This window comes from Odocoileus virginianus, chromosome 23, assembly GCF_023699985.2.
Source record: "Odocoileus virginianus isolate 20LAN1187 ecotype Illinois chromosome 23, Ovbor_1.2, whole genome shotgun sequence".
Taxonomy (NCBI): Eukaryota; Metazoa; Chordata; class Mammalia; order Artiodactyla; family Cervidae; genus Odocoileus; species Odocoileus virginianus.
The window spans coordinates 16236395-16251854 of record NC_069696.1 but is presented as its reverse complement, the minus strand read 5'-3'; the positions used below and the strand labels follow the sequence as shown (position 1 = coordinate 16251854).

General features: G+C 50.7%; 1 protein-coding gene across 9 annotated transcripts in view; it reads right to left on the bottom strand.

The window, feature by feature from the left end:
• PPP6R2 (protein phosphatase 6 regulatory subunit 2) overlaps window positions 1-15460 on the bottom strand; it is a 62659-nt gene that overhangs the window by 26297 nt on the left and 20902 nt on the right. For all 9 annotated transcript variants that reach the window (XM_070453586.1, XM_070453589.1, XM_070453593.1 and 6 more), the window contains one exon: window positions 6859-7101. In XM_070453586.1, the coding sequence (XP_070309687.1) occupies window positions 6859-7101 (243 nt within the window). The remainder of the gene's footprint in view (window positions 1-6858; window positions 7102-15460) is intronic.

The window sequence follows — 15460 nt, the reverse complement described above, 5'->3', positions numbered from 1 at the left end:
CTCGCTATCCATACTGTTTGCTGAACCCGGGGCAGGCAAGGCGCGAGTGGGGAAGCTGGACGAAAGCTCGAGGGCCACAGGACGGCAGGCGTGTTCTGTTCCTCCCTGACCGGCACAGCCGCCGCAGCAGCAGACACGGCGGCCTCTCCTCTCGCTGCTGACCCAGTGGGCAGTCCTAACGCAGCCGTGAGACAGCCATGACCCGGAGGCCAGGGCTTTTCAAGTGGAGCTTATACATGTTTACAGAATACAAGTGGGCCACGTGGGCACACCGTGCCATGCGTGTGCAGTAAGTTGCCTCAGCTGCTGTACAGCCATGCACTTACAAACGTGGGGGACGGGCCTGCGGTGAGAAAGCCTGGCCACCGCCGTTTTGGCTAATGGGCTATTTCCCTACAAATATCAATATGTGTAAAAATGTATTATTCCTTTGATAAAAATGATCAGACACAACACAGTCCTGATCCCAGCATGTATAACCTCATCCCACTGTGCTCCCTGCCTGACCCTCTCACAGACATGGTCTCATGGATCACACGAGACGCCACATGGGTCTCACAGACATGTGGCGCCGGACAGGCCTGCAGCATCCAGAGCCCACCATAGCAGTGCAGAGACAAGGCCTGGGGCCACACACGGCATGCCGGGGAACATCGGTGAGGGTGCCCAGGGCCAGGGCAGCTGGAGCCTGCCAGAAGCCCTGCGGCACAGGGGGCACATGCCGCACGGGGCCTGCTGTGTGGCCTCAGGCACACGAGTGAGCCTGAGTCTGAGCCGCAGCATCCAAACAAGGGGGGCCGAGTGTCCCCCCCCAGGCTGTGCATAGAGCGGAGCGGAGCCTGGCACACGGCCAGCCCCGGGTCAAGGTCGGCCGCAGCGACCCTCCAGCTCCGGGAAGCCACCCAGAGGGCTCCAAACTAAGGCGCTCACTGTGGGTCAGCTAGAGGGGCCTAGGGTTCAGAAGCTCCAGAGGAAGCAGCTGACTGCGCGCATGGCCCACCAGGCACAGCAGGGGTGGGAGCAGGGCCGTCAGTGTGGCTGTGGGGCAGGTGTGCCCCGAGAGCCCAGGGAGCAGAGGCCCCACGGGGGCCCCAGAGGACGCTTTCCAACTGCGGTGTTGGAGAAGACTCTAGAGAGTCCCTTGGAGAGCAAGGAGATCAAACCAGTGAATCCTAAAGGATATCAATCCTGAATATTCATTGGAAGGATTGGCCACCTGATGGGAAGAGCTGACTCACAGAAAAGACCCTGATGCTGGGAAAGACTGAAGCAGCAGCAGAAGGGGATGATAAGAGGATGAGATGGTTGGATGGCATCACTGTCGTGACGTGAGTTTGAGCAAACTCCTGGAGATGGTGAAGGACGAGGAAGCCTAGAGTGCTGCTGTCCATGGGGCCACAGAGAGTCAGACACCACTGAAGGAGTGAATGAACAAACACACCTCCCCCAAGTTACCAAGGGCAGGTTCAAACAGTAGCTGGTCAGAGAAGGGAGAGGCTGAAGAAACAAGGGAGGGGCAGTCAAGAAACAACTGTACAGCTCTGGGGCAGGGTCCTTGCTGTAGCTCAGTTGTGTCTGACTCTTTGCGACCCCAAAGACTGCAGCACGCCATGCTTCCCTGTCCTTTGTCAACTCCTGGAGTTGGCTCAAATTCATGTCCGCTGAGTTGGTGATGCCATCAAACCATCTCGTCTTCTGTCATCCCTGTCTCCTCCTACCTTCAATCTTTTCTGGCATCAGGGACTTTTCCAGTTGGTTGGCTCTTCCCATCAGGTGGCCAAAGTACTGAAGCTTCAGCTTCAGTGTCAGTCCTTCCAGTGAATATTCAGGGTTCATTTCCTCCAAGATTGACTGGTTGGCTCTCCTTGCAGTCCAAGGGACTCTCAAAGACTCTTCTCCAGCACCACAGTTGAAAGACATCAATTCTGCAGCGCTCAGCCTTTTTTACTGTCCAGCTCACACAACTATACATGACTACTGGGAAAACCATAGCTTTGACTAGACGGACCTTTGCAGGCAAAGTAATGTCTCTGCTTTCTAATATGCTGTCTAGGGTGGTCACTGCTTTTCTTCCAAGGAGCACGCATCTCCTGCTAAAGGGATACACACAACAATACCTTTGAGCTCTTCAGTAGAACTAAGCCCCCCACCCACCCACGGATGACAGTAACTTCAGGCTGAGCCCAAGATTCCTGGAGCTCTGCCCTGTTACCTCACCACCAACCAAAGAGAAGAAAGCACCACATCGCACAGCCCTCACCTCAAATTCGCCTATAAGTTTCTCCCCTAAAACTACTGAGGAGTTCAGGCTTTTGGGCACTGATGCCAAGCAAGGCCCTCTAGGCTCTCCCAGGCAAGGAGGCCTTTTTGTCCCCCATTTCCTTTAGACAAAGCATCAATTCTTGGCTCAGTGGTAAAGAATTTGCCTGCTGACACGAAAGACACAGGTTCAATTCCTGGGTTGGAATGATCCCCTGGAGAAGGAAATGGCAACCCACTCCAGTATTCTTGCCTGGAAACTTCCATGGACAGAGGAACCTGGTGGGTTCTAGTCCATGGGGTCACAACGAGTCGGACACGACTGAGCGCGCGCACACAGCCTTCTTTTTTTTTTTCACAGCCTTATTCTTATAGACAAGACTGCAGCTTCCATGCCCTTCTTCTGAGTTCCAAAAGGCAGAACAGTTACTAACCAGAGGAGGAGCAGCCAGGAAACCACATGCAGAGAGGCCCATAAAAGAGTAGGGACGGCCACCAGAGACCCCGCACACAAGACGCTCGTCTTGTCGGCAGCCCCGCTCCTAGGGAGTGTGCAGAAGAGAGAATGCGAGACTGTCACTGCTCTGGTCCTTATCACACACTCCCGCCTGACGACATAATCTCCCCCGACTCACCACGAAGCGGGGGCGCAGTCCTTGAGGCATCAGCCTATTTAGTGTTCCCCTTTTGCCTGGCAAAGTAGTAAAGCCATTTCCCTGGTGGCTTAGACGGTAAAGAATCTGCATGTAATACAGGAGACCAGGTTTGATCCCTGGGTTGAGCAGATCCCCTGGAGAAGGGAATGGCAGCCCACTCAAGTAGAATCCCATGGACAGAGAAGCCTGGTGGGCTACAGTCCATGGGGTCGCAAAGAGTCAGACAGAACTGAACAAATAACACTTTCTTTTCCTTCTCCACAACTCTGTCCTCATGTTTCTGTTTGGCAATGGCGCACAGAGAGCCAACATTTGGCAACAGCACAAGCCACCTCTTCTTGCTCAGCCCCACAGTAAACAGCATTGCTCTGCTCCCACCTCTGACGTGCCCGTTTGGCCCCGCAGCGCTCCGCGCACAGGAGCCTGTGCCTGTGGCTCAGCGAGGCCTGCAGGCACACGGTGGCCCCCAGGCAGGGGGGGGGCTCGCGGCAATGGGCCTCCCTGGTTTTGTTCGCTTTGTTTTGTACTTATTTATTACTAATTTCTCCCAAACTCTCTGACTATAAAGTGCCACTTCTGAGATCCCCCTGTCCTGACCCAGGGGATAAAGTCCTGGGAAACTGCAGAGCACCAGAGTTAAAGGCCCTGGGATGCCCCTGAGGAAAACTGGGGGCCTGTGGCATCAGACCTGTCAGCAGCAGGGCTGGAGTCAGGAAGAGAAGGTGTGAAGAGCCGTGTGGACGTGTCAGTGAACACAGGCTGCCCCCAGCCCTGGCAGCCCCGCGGGGACCCTCCATAGAGCCGCCACCCTCACTCAGGACGGGAGTGCACAGGATGCGGCAAGACAGCTGCAGGGCAGGCCAGAGGAGTGGTGCCCTGAGCCCAGACCCGGAAAGGCGCTCAATCCGGAACTGAGTCGTCTGGTCTTCTTTAATGAACAGTAAGCTTCTGAAGTTCTGACTACCTGGTCTTTGTTGTAAAACCTCCTACACATCTTGGCTCCTCATTCGCCTCTTCAGAGGCCTCCCTGAGTGATCTGGGAGTCCTGTCCCCAGGTCCTTCAGAGAGTCCGCCAAGTAAAACGTAATTTTCAGCTTGTAAGTTGTGCTTTTTTTTTTTCAGTTGACAAAGACAACCCTGGAGTCTTCAAAACGACAGGAGAACCATGTTCAGTCTGGACATGACCCATCAAGGCCAGCCAGAGGGAGAAGGATGCACTCAGACTGCGCCCCAGCGGTGCCAGCCACGCAGCCCTTCTCAGGAGGCTGTCAGAGAACAGAATTCGCCAGGGGCAACAGGCAAAAAGAGAGAAGGACGAAACCCGGGAACACAGGAGGTGGCTGCAGGAATTACCAGGTGAGGAAGGGGAGTCCAGGGCCGTCACGGTGGAGGCTCCCAGGGCCTCCGCACACCTCTCTGTGGCGTGCCTGGCTGCTCCCCAGGCGCTCGGCGTCCCCCTCTGCTCTGCCCTGCAGGATGGGGTGGGGGTGCGGGAAGCCCTCCCTGGGCTGCTGGACCCAGCCCTGCTCCCCACAGGCACGCAGGTCTCACTGACTCAGGAAGAGGAAGCCCTCCTCCATCCACTGCCACACCACCGCATCAGAAACAACAGTGGGAGCTTGGCATCCACCTGCGGACTCTTGTCTCATTTCTCAAATGGTCCAAAGCTCAGCAGACAAACTGCATGGGAACCTTAAGAAAGAGCCAGAAGCATCCTCAGGAATCGGGCCAGCTCCTGGCCCCGGGCTGCTGCACAGGGCCTCACCTGCACGGAGCTCCTCTGGCATTAGCAGAGCAGCCAACCACTCAGAGTGGCCCCCAGGCCCCGCTCTCAGGGGCACCCCTACTTCCCAGACAGGTCTCTGCATAATCCAGCCTGCAGCCAGCGGGCTGACGCGGCCGTCAGGGCGGCCACAGGGGCAGCTGTCTGGAGGCTAAGACGAGTGGGCTCCTGCCCACCACGCTCACGCCCAGCACCCGGAGGGCCATGCCGAGTGGCTTGACAGAGACCCACGGCTCAGAGCCTGAAACAGTCCAATCTGTACCCTTGGCTCCTCTGAAAAATAATCCTGACCCCACATCCTCCTCCAGCTACTACCTCATCCATCCACCCAGCCTATTTCTCTTTTCAAAAAGGACATTTAATTTTAACTAAAAGCAAACTAATCTTTAATAAGCAAGTTAATTTTAAAATTAACTTTTAAATTAAAAAGGTTCTACTATTTTTAACAGGCGACACGCACACATGTTTTAACAACTGAGTATGACCAGGCTCGTGAGGAAGAGCCCCCATCCCCACCTGCAGGCCATACTGCTGAGACAGTCACCACAGCCTCTTGGCACCTTCTCTATTATTCACCTCCATGTTTCTAAATAAAACACAAACAAACATCTTCAGCAACTGCAGGCACTACAAACCGACCTCCTGTGTGACGCTGGAGCTCTCACATCATCCGGCCCATCCACCCCATTGCCCTCTCCCCACCTCCATAAAATTATACCACAATTCTTAATTAAATCCCTATCTGGGGCTGCCCTTTTGTGTAAACAGGCAAACGCTGTCCCACCTGTTTACTTGGATGTGTCCCTGCCCAGAGAAGCGGGCTTCCTTGCTCTCCTGTTTGCGCTCGCTGACTGCCGATCTCCGCAGACTCTGACTGTAACGCTCTCCCAGTCTCTACTGCCACACTAGGACCCTCTGCCCAGGGGCACAGCCGGCCCCGCAGCCCTCCTCCCCATCCCACTGCTGCCAGCACCTCAGACAGGAGACCCTCACTCGGGCAGCAGCAGGACCCCTTTGGGAACAAAAGAATTAAAGGAGTGGGGTCACTAATGGCGACGCGGAGGTAAGACCAGGCACATCTCAAGAGATGGTCTGACCGCCTCTGGCCCCCCACAGGTGGTGGCCCCGAGCCCCGGCTCCTCCATAAGCAAGTCCCTGCCCCTCTCTGGAGCACTGCAGTCAGACGGATGTGCAGACCACAGCCCTGACCCCGCCCCCCACCCGTCGGCTCATCTTGCTTTGTCTCCTGAGTCACCAAAGACATTCTACAGTTGGTCAGAGAGTAACTATTTTAGAAGGTCTATGCTGTCACGGCCAACAGGTCATGGGTGTATCCAACAAGACTTTACTGATGGACAATGGAATGTGAATTTTGCCATTTTCAGACAAATAAACACTATTTTTTCATTTTTTTCCCAGCCATTTTAAAATGTAAAACCATTTTCAGTTGGCAGGTTCTACAAAAAAAAAAATCTGACCACAGGCTGGACCTCCGTAGCCTGTTCTAAGACGTGACCACACATGCCGACCCCAGTGGGACACGTGAGCAGCTGAGGGCACCCTGTCTGCCCTGACTCCCTGTGCCACCAAGCCCTGCTCCTGCACGTCCCAGGGTCTGAGTGCGATCCGAGCGGCACCCTCAGAGTCAGAGGCCAATGCTGGGTCCTTCCCACCACCCGAGGCCCTGCCGTTCACACTCCGCTGTCCGCACCGAGCCCTGGTCCCAGGTCCCCACTTGGTCCCTTCTGTCATCTCCTAACGTCACACCTCTGAGACCAGTTGGGACAACTAAGGACACAGCACATTACCTCCAGGCAGAAGACCCCACGGTCAAGCGGGCACATGCTGCCTGTCGCTGGGGACTGGCCATTTCACCAGGCTAAGCGCATGTATCGGCCTGTCAGGGCTCAGCCTTTTTCGAGTACACATTTACCCAAAACGCTTCAACGCACGGCACTGCTGCTCACTGCAACCTAGGGTGAGGACTCACACACGGGGATCCCCAGACCTTAAACATCACAGCAGCAAAGCCCACTGGGCCCCTCTCACACGTCAGGTGGGGTCAATGTTCAGGGTCAGTCACTCCCTTCGAAAGTTTGGCCCCGGCCGTCCTCAAGCCCTGCCCACTGCCCCCCGAGTGCGGCCCGGCCCGGTACCCACTTGAAGCGGGCCCTCTCCTCCAGGTCCAGGGCCGGGTCCTGAGTCACAAGGCCCACCAGCTCCTCCATGCTCTGCCGCCGGCACAGGAAGTCCAGCAGTTTCCGGTTCTGGGCCTTGCACTCCTGCAGGATGTCTTCTCCATCCATCAGCTCCCGCAGTGTCACGCCCTCCTTATCCAGCAGCTTGTCAACGTGCGACGTGGTGCTCAAGTCAAACTTCCAGAACATGGTGCCGGCCACAGAGCTGCAAGCAGACAAGAGGGTCACTTCCCCCAGCCTGCGCACGCCGGCCTCAGCCACCCTGCACCCAAGTCCCAAGTCCACGCTGGCCGGCCTGGGCTGCAGGGGGTGGCCCCGCGGGCCGCCCCCGGCCTCCTCCCCTCTCGCTGGAGCTCCTGCTCACGGCCCCGGGCCCCTGAGGCCACACATGCCTGTCTCCCCATGTCAGACAGCGAATACCCCTCCACCCAAAGAGTTCACGACTCACAAACCTCCTCCCAGTGTCCACCTCCCTCTTCAATCAACACAGACCACCTCTTCCCAGATGTCTCCAAATCATGTACATTTTTAACTTTCTGTACATTATCTTTGAAAAAACTTTCTGATTGAGGAGAGACGGCCCCTCCTGTGCAGCCAGCTCTGAGAGCAGCAAAGTGTTTCCGTGAGCGCATTTCCAGCCTGCAGGCTGAACCCCCAGCCCCACCCCACCCCCGCAGGCCCACACGCCAGGAGACCCCTTCCTCTGCTTTCATCATCCCAGCACCAGGGACCAGGGACCAGGCAACCAGAAGCCACCCACATAGCTTAAAGCCTGCCAAAATTATCCAAGCAAGCTGACCCTAAGCAACTCCCCCTGCCCGGCCTCGCCTTTCATGTGGAAACCCCACAGAAGCCACAGCCTCAGCTACCCACCCTCCCCCACTCCTGCCTCCTGAGCCCCGGGCTTCCCTACTTGGCCCCGCTGAGGTCGGGGCTGCCCGTCTCCAGGACCCAGGAGGGCAACAAGCTTTGCTCTCCTGTCTCTCCTCTGCCTCCTCGCGAAGCCACACCTGCCCGGCCACTTCACAGGAAGCACAGAACAGTTCACAGAACAAACCCAGCAGGCCAAACTCACGACAGCTCCTTCCGCTCCATCTCTGCTCCTCTGCCACCCCCACCTCCCTGCCCCCGTTCCCCGTGACCTTGCTGGGTGAGCAGGGCTGCCCCTGAAGCCACCACTCCCCCGCCGGCACACTGCGGCACTAGACTCCCCACCAAGGGCCTCTAACCCAGCAGCCCTTGGGCCGCAGCCCCACCCTGTCCCAGCCCTGGCTCTCTGTGTCCGGACTACACAGGGTCTGACCACTCAGCCAATTCTCATGGCAGTCTGTGAGCCTAGGGTGGTCTGCAACAAAGTTTTCAGTGTTGGATACAAAATGAAAAACATAAGCCTGTATTTTTTAATTAATCAATTATTTATTTCTGCATTGTTGCACTGGGTCTGTGGTGCCTTTCTCTGGTTGCGGGGAGCAGGCACTATGCTCCTTCCAATCTCAGGCCTCTTCGATCTGCGGTGGCTTCTCTTGCTGCGGAGCATGGGCTGTGGATACTTGGGCATCAGCAGCCGCCGCGCACAGGGTCCAGAGTGTGGGCTCAGCAGTTGTGTTAGGTCCAGCTGCTCCGCCACATGTGGGATATTCCTGGACCAGGGATCAAACCTGTGTCCTCTGCACTGGCAGGCAGATTCTTATCCACTGTACCACTAGGGAAGTCCTCAAGGTCTGTATCTTTAACAAAGTCAAACCTGTGTTTTGAGATTATGAATCTTTTCAGTGTTAAATCACTATTTACAAAATCATGATGATAACAGACGGGGGATTTATCTGATCTAATATTTTTATTGAGAAGAGTAAAGGACTCCCCACACGACAGGAAGCCCTAGTTTGTGTGTGTGAAGGCCACCTCTCAGGAGCCCATGGCACAGGCCCCCCAGCTGTCCAGCCATGCCCTCCACTGCTTCTTGTCTTTGCTGCATTGAACTCCTTTTTCCAAAACACAGATGTCTTCATGTTCCTCTCACGTTGGCGTTAAAGCCTGTCTGGCCACAAATGCCCACGACTCACGAGGGTTCTTTTCCTAATGTGCCTCCAGGTCCTCTGGGGACTTCCTGCTGCCTCTCCAATTCCACCCTTGCCACAAGTATGTTATCTCTCTCCCAACACAAACCGCACTCTGCCTTTACCCTTCTGCACATGCTCCTGTGCTCGGGCCCTTCACTGACAAAAATCCCACTTGCCAGCAAGACTCAGATGTAAGGCCACTTGAACATTCAGTGCAGGAACTCCGCAAGTCAACCTGCACTCAATGTCCATCTAGGCCCTAATATCTTCCTCATTTCCCGTGAGGAGTGCAGATGGGTATTCGTGTTGTCAGTCACAGACACCAGGGGACCAGAAAAAAGGTCACTAGACGGACCTCAGGAAGAGATGGCTGTCCCCACACATCAGTGCCTTCTCCCCTAAAGTCCTACAGGGCGACTTGTGCACTGGACGACACACAGTCCAGGCGGGAGACCCCCGCCTCACCAGGGCTGTTTTTCCAAACAAGAACTTGCCAGACAGGGAAGCTAGAGGTGGTCTCTTTGTGTCCTGTCTTCAGCCAGAGTGGGCAAGTGTCCTGAAGTCAGCTTGTCCCACACTAACACAGTACACCATTCTCCTAGTTCATATTTGCTACATCCTGCAACATCCTTTTACTGTCAACATATCTGTATCTTCATATTTAAAGTGTTTCTTTTCTAAACAGCACACAATTGATATGGTCTTGCTTTGTTATTCTGTTATTCTTTGCCTTTTAATTAAAGTACTTAGATTATTTAATGTAACATGGTTGGGTTTAAGTAATTTGAAAAAAAATATAACACATTTATGATTTAAAAAAAAAAGACTCAATAAATTAGGAATAGAAGGGAACTTCCTGAACCTGATAAAGAGCACCTACTAAAAAACCTATAGTATCAGCACACTTAATGTGCTGAAAAGACTGAATGTTTTCCTCCTAAGACTGGAATAAGAAACTAAGCACGTCTATTCAAGATTCTATTCAAGATCTACTTCTACCCAAGGTAGTACTACAAGACAAGGAAAAAACACATAAAGATTTTAAAAGGATGAGTAAAACTGGCCTTACTCACAGACGACACGACTGTGTAAGCAGAAATGCCTAAGAAATCTGTATGGAAAAGAGCTACTAGGATTAATGAGAGTGAACCCAGCTAGCTTACCAGTTACAAGGTCAATATCCAAAAAGGAACCGTACCTCAATATACTAGCAATAAAAAATTTTTAACTTTTGCTGTGCTGTGCTTAGTCGCTCAGTCGTATCCGACTCTTTGCAACCCCGTGGACTGCACCCTGCCAGGCTCCTCTGTCCATGGGATTCTCCAGGCAGGAATACTGGAGTGGGTTGCCACACCCTCCTCCCGGGGATCTTCCCGACCCAGAGATGGAACCCAGGTCTCCTGCAGTGCAGACAGATTCTTCACCAGCTGAGCCACCAGGGAAGACCATGTTAAGACTAGGTTTCTTTTTTAAACTGGTTTACTGATTCAATGCAAACCCAAATAAATTCTAGCAGCTTTTTAAAAATAGAAATTGACAAATTGATACTAAAATGTATATGGGAAAAAACTCAGGAGAACCAAAGCAATTTTGAAAAGAAAGAACAAAGTTGTAGTGCTACCACCACCTGATTTTAAAACTTCCTATAAAGTGAGATTACTCAAGAGAGTGTGGTTCCAGTGGTTCAGCAGAACAAAACAAAAGGACAAGATGCAGACCAACACACACACGGTCAACTGACTTTCACCAAGTGTACACAGCAATTTAATGGGGAAAGTATAATCCTTTTTAACAAATAGCTCTGGAAAGTTGAGTATCTATATATAAATCAGACCTCAACTCTTACCTCACATCATACACGGATCACAGACTTAACCATAAACACTAACACTACAATCTTTAGAAGAAAACTTAAGAAAAAAATATTTGCAAACTTGCAATAGATAAGACACAAGGAAAAACAAACTATTATTATTGGCTCAAAAAGCAGGAGAAGACATGCTTACAGAAGGAAACGAAATGGTTGGCTACAACTGCCCTGGCATCTTCAGAAAACAGCAGTAGTACTCCAGAGCAGTGTGAGCAGACAAGTGAAAGACCCGAAAAGGAGCAAAAGCCCCAGGAAGCTCCTCAGGAGAATGGAATGGAAGACCGTAAGTCTCCTCTCCAAACCCAAGAAAAAGAAACCTTTTTCCAAGAAGGAGCTCGTTAGCAGTGATCTTGAAGAGACAGCTAGCACTGCAAGTCTTCCCAAAAGGAAGAACTCTTTCCCCAAAGGGGAACCAGACAGTGACACTGAAGAGTCAGGAAATAGGAGTGATTCCAAGAAAAAGAGGAAATTCTCTTCCAAGGAGAAGCCACTCAACAGCAGTGGACCTGAAGAGGCTGCTACAGCAAGAGCTGTGGCTGCAAAAAAAAGAAAAAGCTCTGAAAGCCATCCCAGGAAAATCACAACAGACATTTCCCTAGTGGGCCATAACTTGCAGAGACAGTTTCCAACCCACCCCCTACAGCCCAATTAAAAAAAAAAAACTGATAAACAGGACTTTATCAAAATTGAAAACTTCTGCTGTTTAAATGATATCATTAAGAAAATACACAGATAAATCACAGAAAGGAAGAAAATATTTGCTCTCTATATGTGATAAGGCATTCTTTTTTAAACAAATGGTTTTATCTATTTTCGTTTTTGGCTGTGCTGGGTCCTCGTTGCTATGCAGCTTCTTTCTAAGAGCAAGGGGTGTGCAGGCTCCCCCCCACGGGGGCCCCTCCTGTTGCGGGGCAGCACTGCGGCCTCAGGGCTCTGGAGTCTGGGGCAACAGTTGTGGTGCGCTGGCTAAGTTACTCCACAGCAATGGGCTCTTCCCGGACCAGGGATCGAGCCCATGTCTCCTGTTGTAGCAAGCAAATTCTCTATCACCGAGCCACAAGTCTCTGACAAAGCATTCTTACTGAGATAACACGAAGAACTTTTATAAAGCAATAATATGAAAAAATACTCAACTAAAAAAATGGACAGGGACTTCCCTGGTGGTCCAGTGGTTAAGACTCTGTGCTCACAATGCAGGGGGCCTGGATTTGATCCCTGAACAGGGAGCTAGATCCCACATACTGCAACTAAGGGTTCATATGCTACAACTAAGACTAATAAAAATATATATTTTTTAAATGGACAGAAGGTCTAGACACTGCAAAAGAAGATATAAGAATAGCCAATAAGTACACGGAAAATGATCACCACTGTTATCAGGAAACGCACGCTAAAGGGCACCACTAGAAGAGCTGAGATTAAAACGCTGTCAACACCATGTGTCCATGAGGATGCAGGGCAGAAACTCCCACACACTGTGAGCAGGACTGTAAAATGGCATGACAACGCTGGAGAATTCTTTGCCAGTTTCTTATAAAGTTAAGCATATACTTACCATGTGTCCCAGGAATTCCAATCCCAGGTATTACTTTAAAGAAATGCAATCATAAATCCAAACAAAGACTATTTGTAAATGAAGGTTCACAAATGCCTTATTCATAATAGCCAAACACTGGAAGCAGCCCAAATACCCACCAACAGGTGAGAGATAAATGACGCCATTCCTACAAGGGAAGACCACTCAGCAGAGAGAAGCAAGCACCTCTATAAGGACAGACGAAGCTAAAAACCCTGGTGAGTAAAGAAGCTGGACACAAATAAAGCTGAATGATGCCATTTATATGCAACTTTAAACAAAGCAAACTGAACCCACGGCAACAAGGAGACGAGTGGCTGCTCAGGGCCAAGGGCTACAGGAGAGAGTGACAAGACGGAGCTCTGGGGTTGATGTAAAAATACTCTGTATCTTGATTGTGGTGGTATAGTCATTAAAATTCGCAGAACTACAAACATAAAAGGGGCCCATTTACTGTATGCTAACTATACCTCGTATCATATTATTATCATTCTTTTTTTTTGGCTGCACAGCACGGCACGCAGAATCTTAAGTTTCTTGACCAAGGATCGAACCAAGAGTCCCCTACAGTAGAAGTACGGAGTCCTGACCAATGGAGTGCCAAGGAAGTCCCTCAGTATTATGTTTTTGTAATGTTTTTGTAATATTCTTTTTTTGGTAGTATTCTTAACAGCGGTTAAGAACCTGCCTGACAAAGCAGAAAATACAGGTTCAGTCCCTGACCCAGGAAGATCCCACATGTTGCGGGGCAACTCAGCCGGTGAAGAACGACCGAGCCACGTGCTGCTGTGACCGAAGCCCCTCGCCGAGAGCCCAGGTCACAGAGCAGGCGCAGCCCCCGCTCATACCGACGAGAAAAAGGCCAGGCACAGCCACAGACAGACACAACACTGTACACCACAGTCAGAGAGAGGTCAAGAAAGCATTAAAACAGACTTAAGGCTAAATAGTTACTGACAAAACAGTTATAAAGCTAAGTGCAAGATTTAGAAAGGATTCATAAATTGGAGAGGCTTACTATAAAATAATCTGCAATTTACAAAGACATCTACAGGATTTCAGAAACAGCAACAAAACAGAAAACAGTCTCACCCAGGGCCCCTTCCGCCTCTCTGTCAGCAGCCCGACCTCAGTCTTCACACATATCCCACCAGTCTTCTTCATGGAGGCAGCAAACCACCACCTACCACTCCCACCTAGAATCACTACAAAACCGCCACTAAAACAAGCCCTGCATCATCTAGTAACATGATAAGGGATCCTAACATGTCCTTTTCCCAAACACTTGTGTATCCACTTTGGGCTGTGCCGGGTCTTGCTTGCTGCATGGGCGCTTCTCCACTTGCAGCGAGCAGGGGCTGCTCCTCAGCACATGTGCGGGCTCCTCACTGGGGCGGCTTCTCTGGCTGCAGCGAGCAGGGGCCACCAGGCACGAGGGCTTCAGCAGGTGCAGCTCTCAGGCTTTAGAGCAGAGGCCTAGGGCAGTACACGACCTTAGCTGTTCCAAGGCACATGGGATCTTCCCAAATCAGGGATCAAAACCGTGTCTCCTGCATTGGCAGGCAGATTCTTTACCACTGAGCCACCAGGGAAGCCCAAGAATCCTAATATATCCTTCAATCACCGCTCACATTTTTAAATAAAATAGAGCAGAGGTCAGAATTTGGGGCCATGTCAATCAGGAGAGGAGCATGTTAACACAGTTGTCTTACTGAAGGAAAGCAAAGATCCTGTGAAGCTCAAAAAGTCAAACACCCATAACAAAAGGTCTTAAGTTCAAGAAGGTCACACACACACACACACACACACACACACACACACACACACACAAAATAGAATGGGCAACTTAATCAGGAGTAAAACAATCTATCCAACAGAAAATAGAAAAGGAGATATTAAAAAAGGGAAGTACTAGTAAAGGAAAATGTGAAACAAAATGGTAGAAATTAACACTAACATACAGCACTATAAATCAACTATACTTCAATAAAAATTAAAAAAAAATAACTTAGTACTAATAATAATTTTAATAGTTGTATAATATATGGAATAAATTAATCAATGCAAAAGCGTTTTCTCAGATTTAATTTTTAAAAAACAATCTCCAACAAAAGACACACTTTAGGGGACTTCCCTGGTGGTCCAGTGGTTAAGAGATCTGCCTGCAAATTCAGGAGACACAGGTTCGATCCCTGGTCCAAGATCCCACATGCCACAAGGCAATTAAGCCCATGCACCACAACTTCTGAGCCTGTGCTCACAATAAGGAGAGCCACTGCAACGAGAAGATGGCCCACCCCAACCAGAGAGGAGTCCCTCCTCGTCACAAATAGAAGAAGCCCATGAGCAGCAATGAAGACCCAACGCAGCCAAAAATAAACAAATTTAAAAAACAATTTTTTTAAAGAAAAGCTCACACACACAAAAAAATAAAATAAAGAAAAGCTCACCTTTGCTCAACTCACCTATTACACATAAACCAGCACTATGACTAGAAATAAAACTAAGATACTCTCTAAGTCATTCACTTAGACTATTACCTCACTGGCCCACATCAGTACAGTTCCAGGTCACTCAATCAAAAATCTCTGTGTAATAACATTCCTAAGCTTTGGTGGCTAGCCATGCACTTTAAGAAACAGGTAATCTCATCAGCGGCATCCCTGAAAAGTTCACAGCGACAGCACCGGTTTAGGTGACCTCATCTCACCACCCAAGGAAGTGGTATAAACTGATTCTAGAACTATCATTCAGGTAACAGCTGCATACTTCTTTTCCAAATGCTTCTTGTATCCCAACAACTCTGTGCTACCCTCTAAAGAGATGCCAGCATCCTCTTACTGGGCCCTCGCCTACCAGAAGGCTAACTTTCCTTCCCATGATGACCCAGAGGCCCACCACTGACAGCTCATCTTTACAGTGGAAGTAACAGATGGATTCAAGGGATAAGATCTAACTGACAGAGTGCCTGAAGAACTACGTACGGAGGTTCGTAACATGGTATAGGAGGCAGTGACCAAAACCATCCGCAAGAAAAAGAAATGCAACAAGGCAAAAT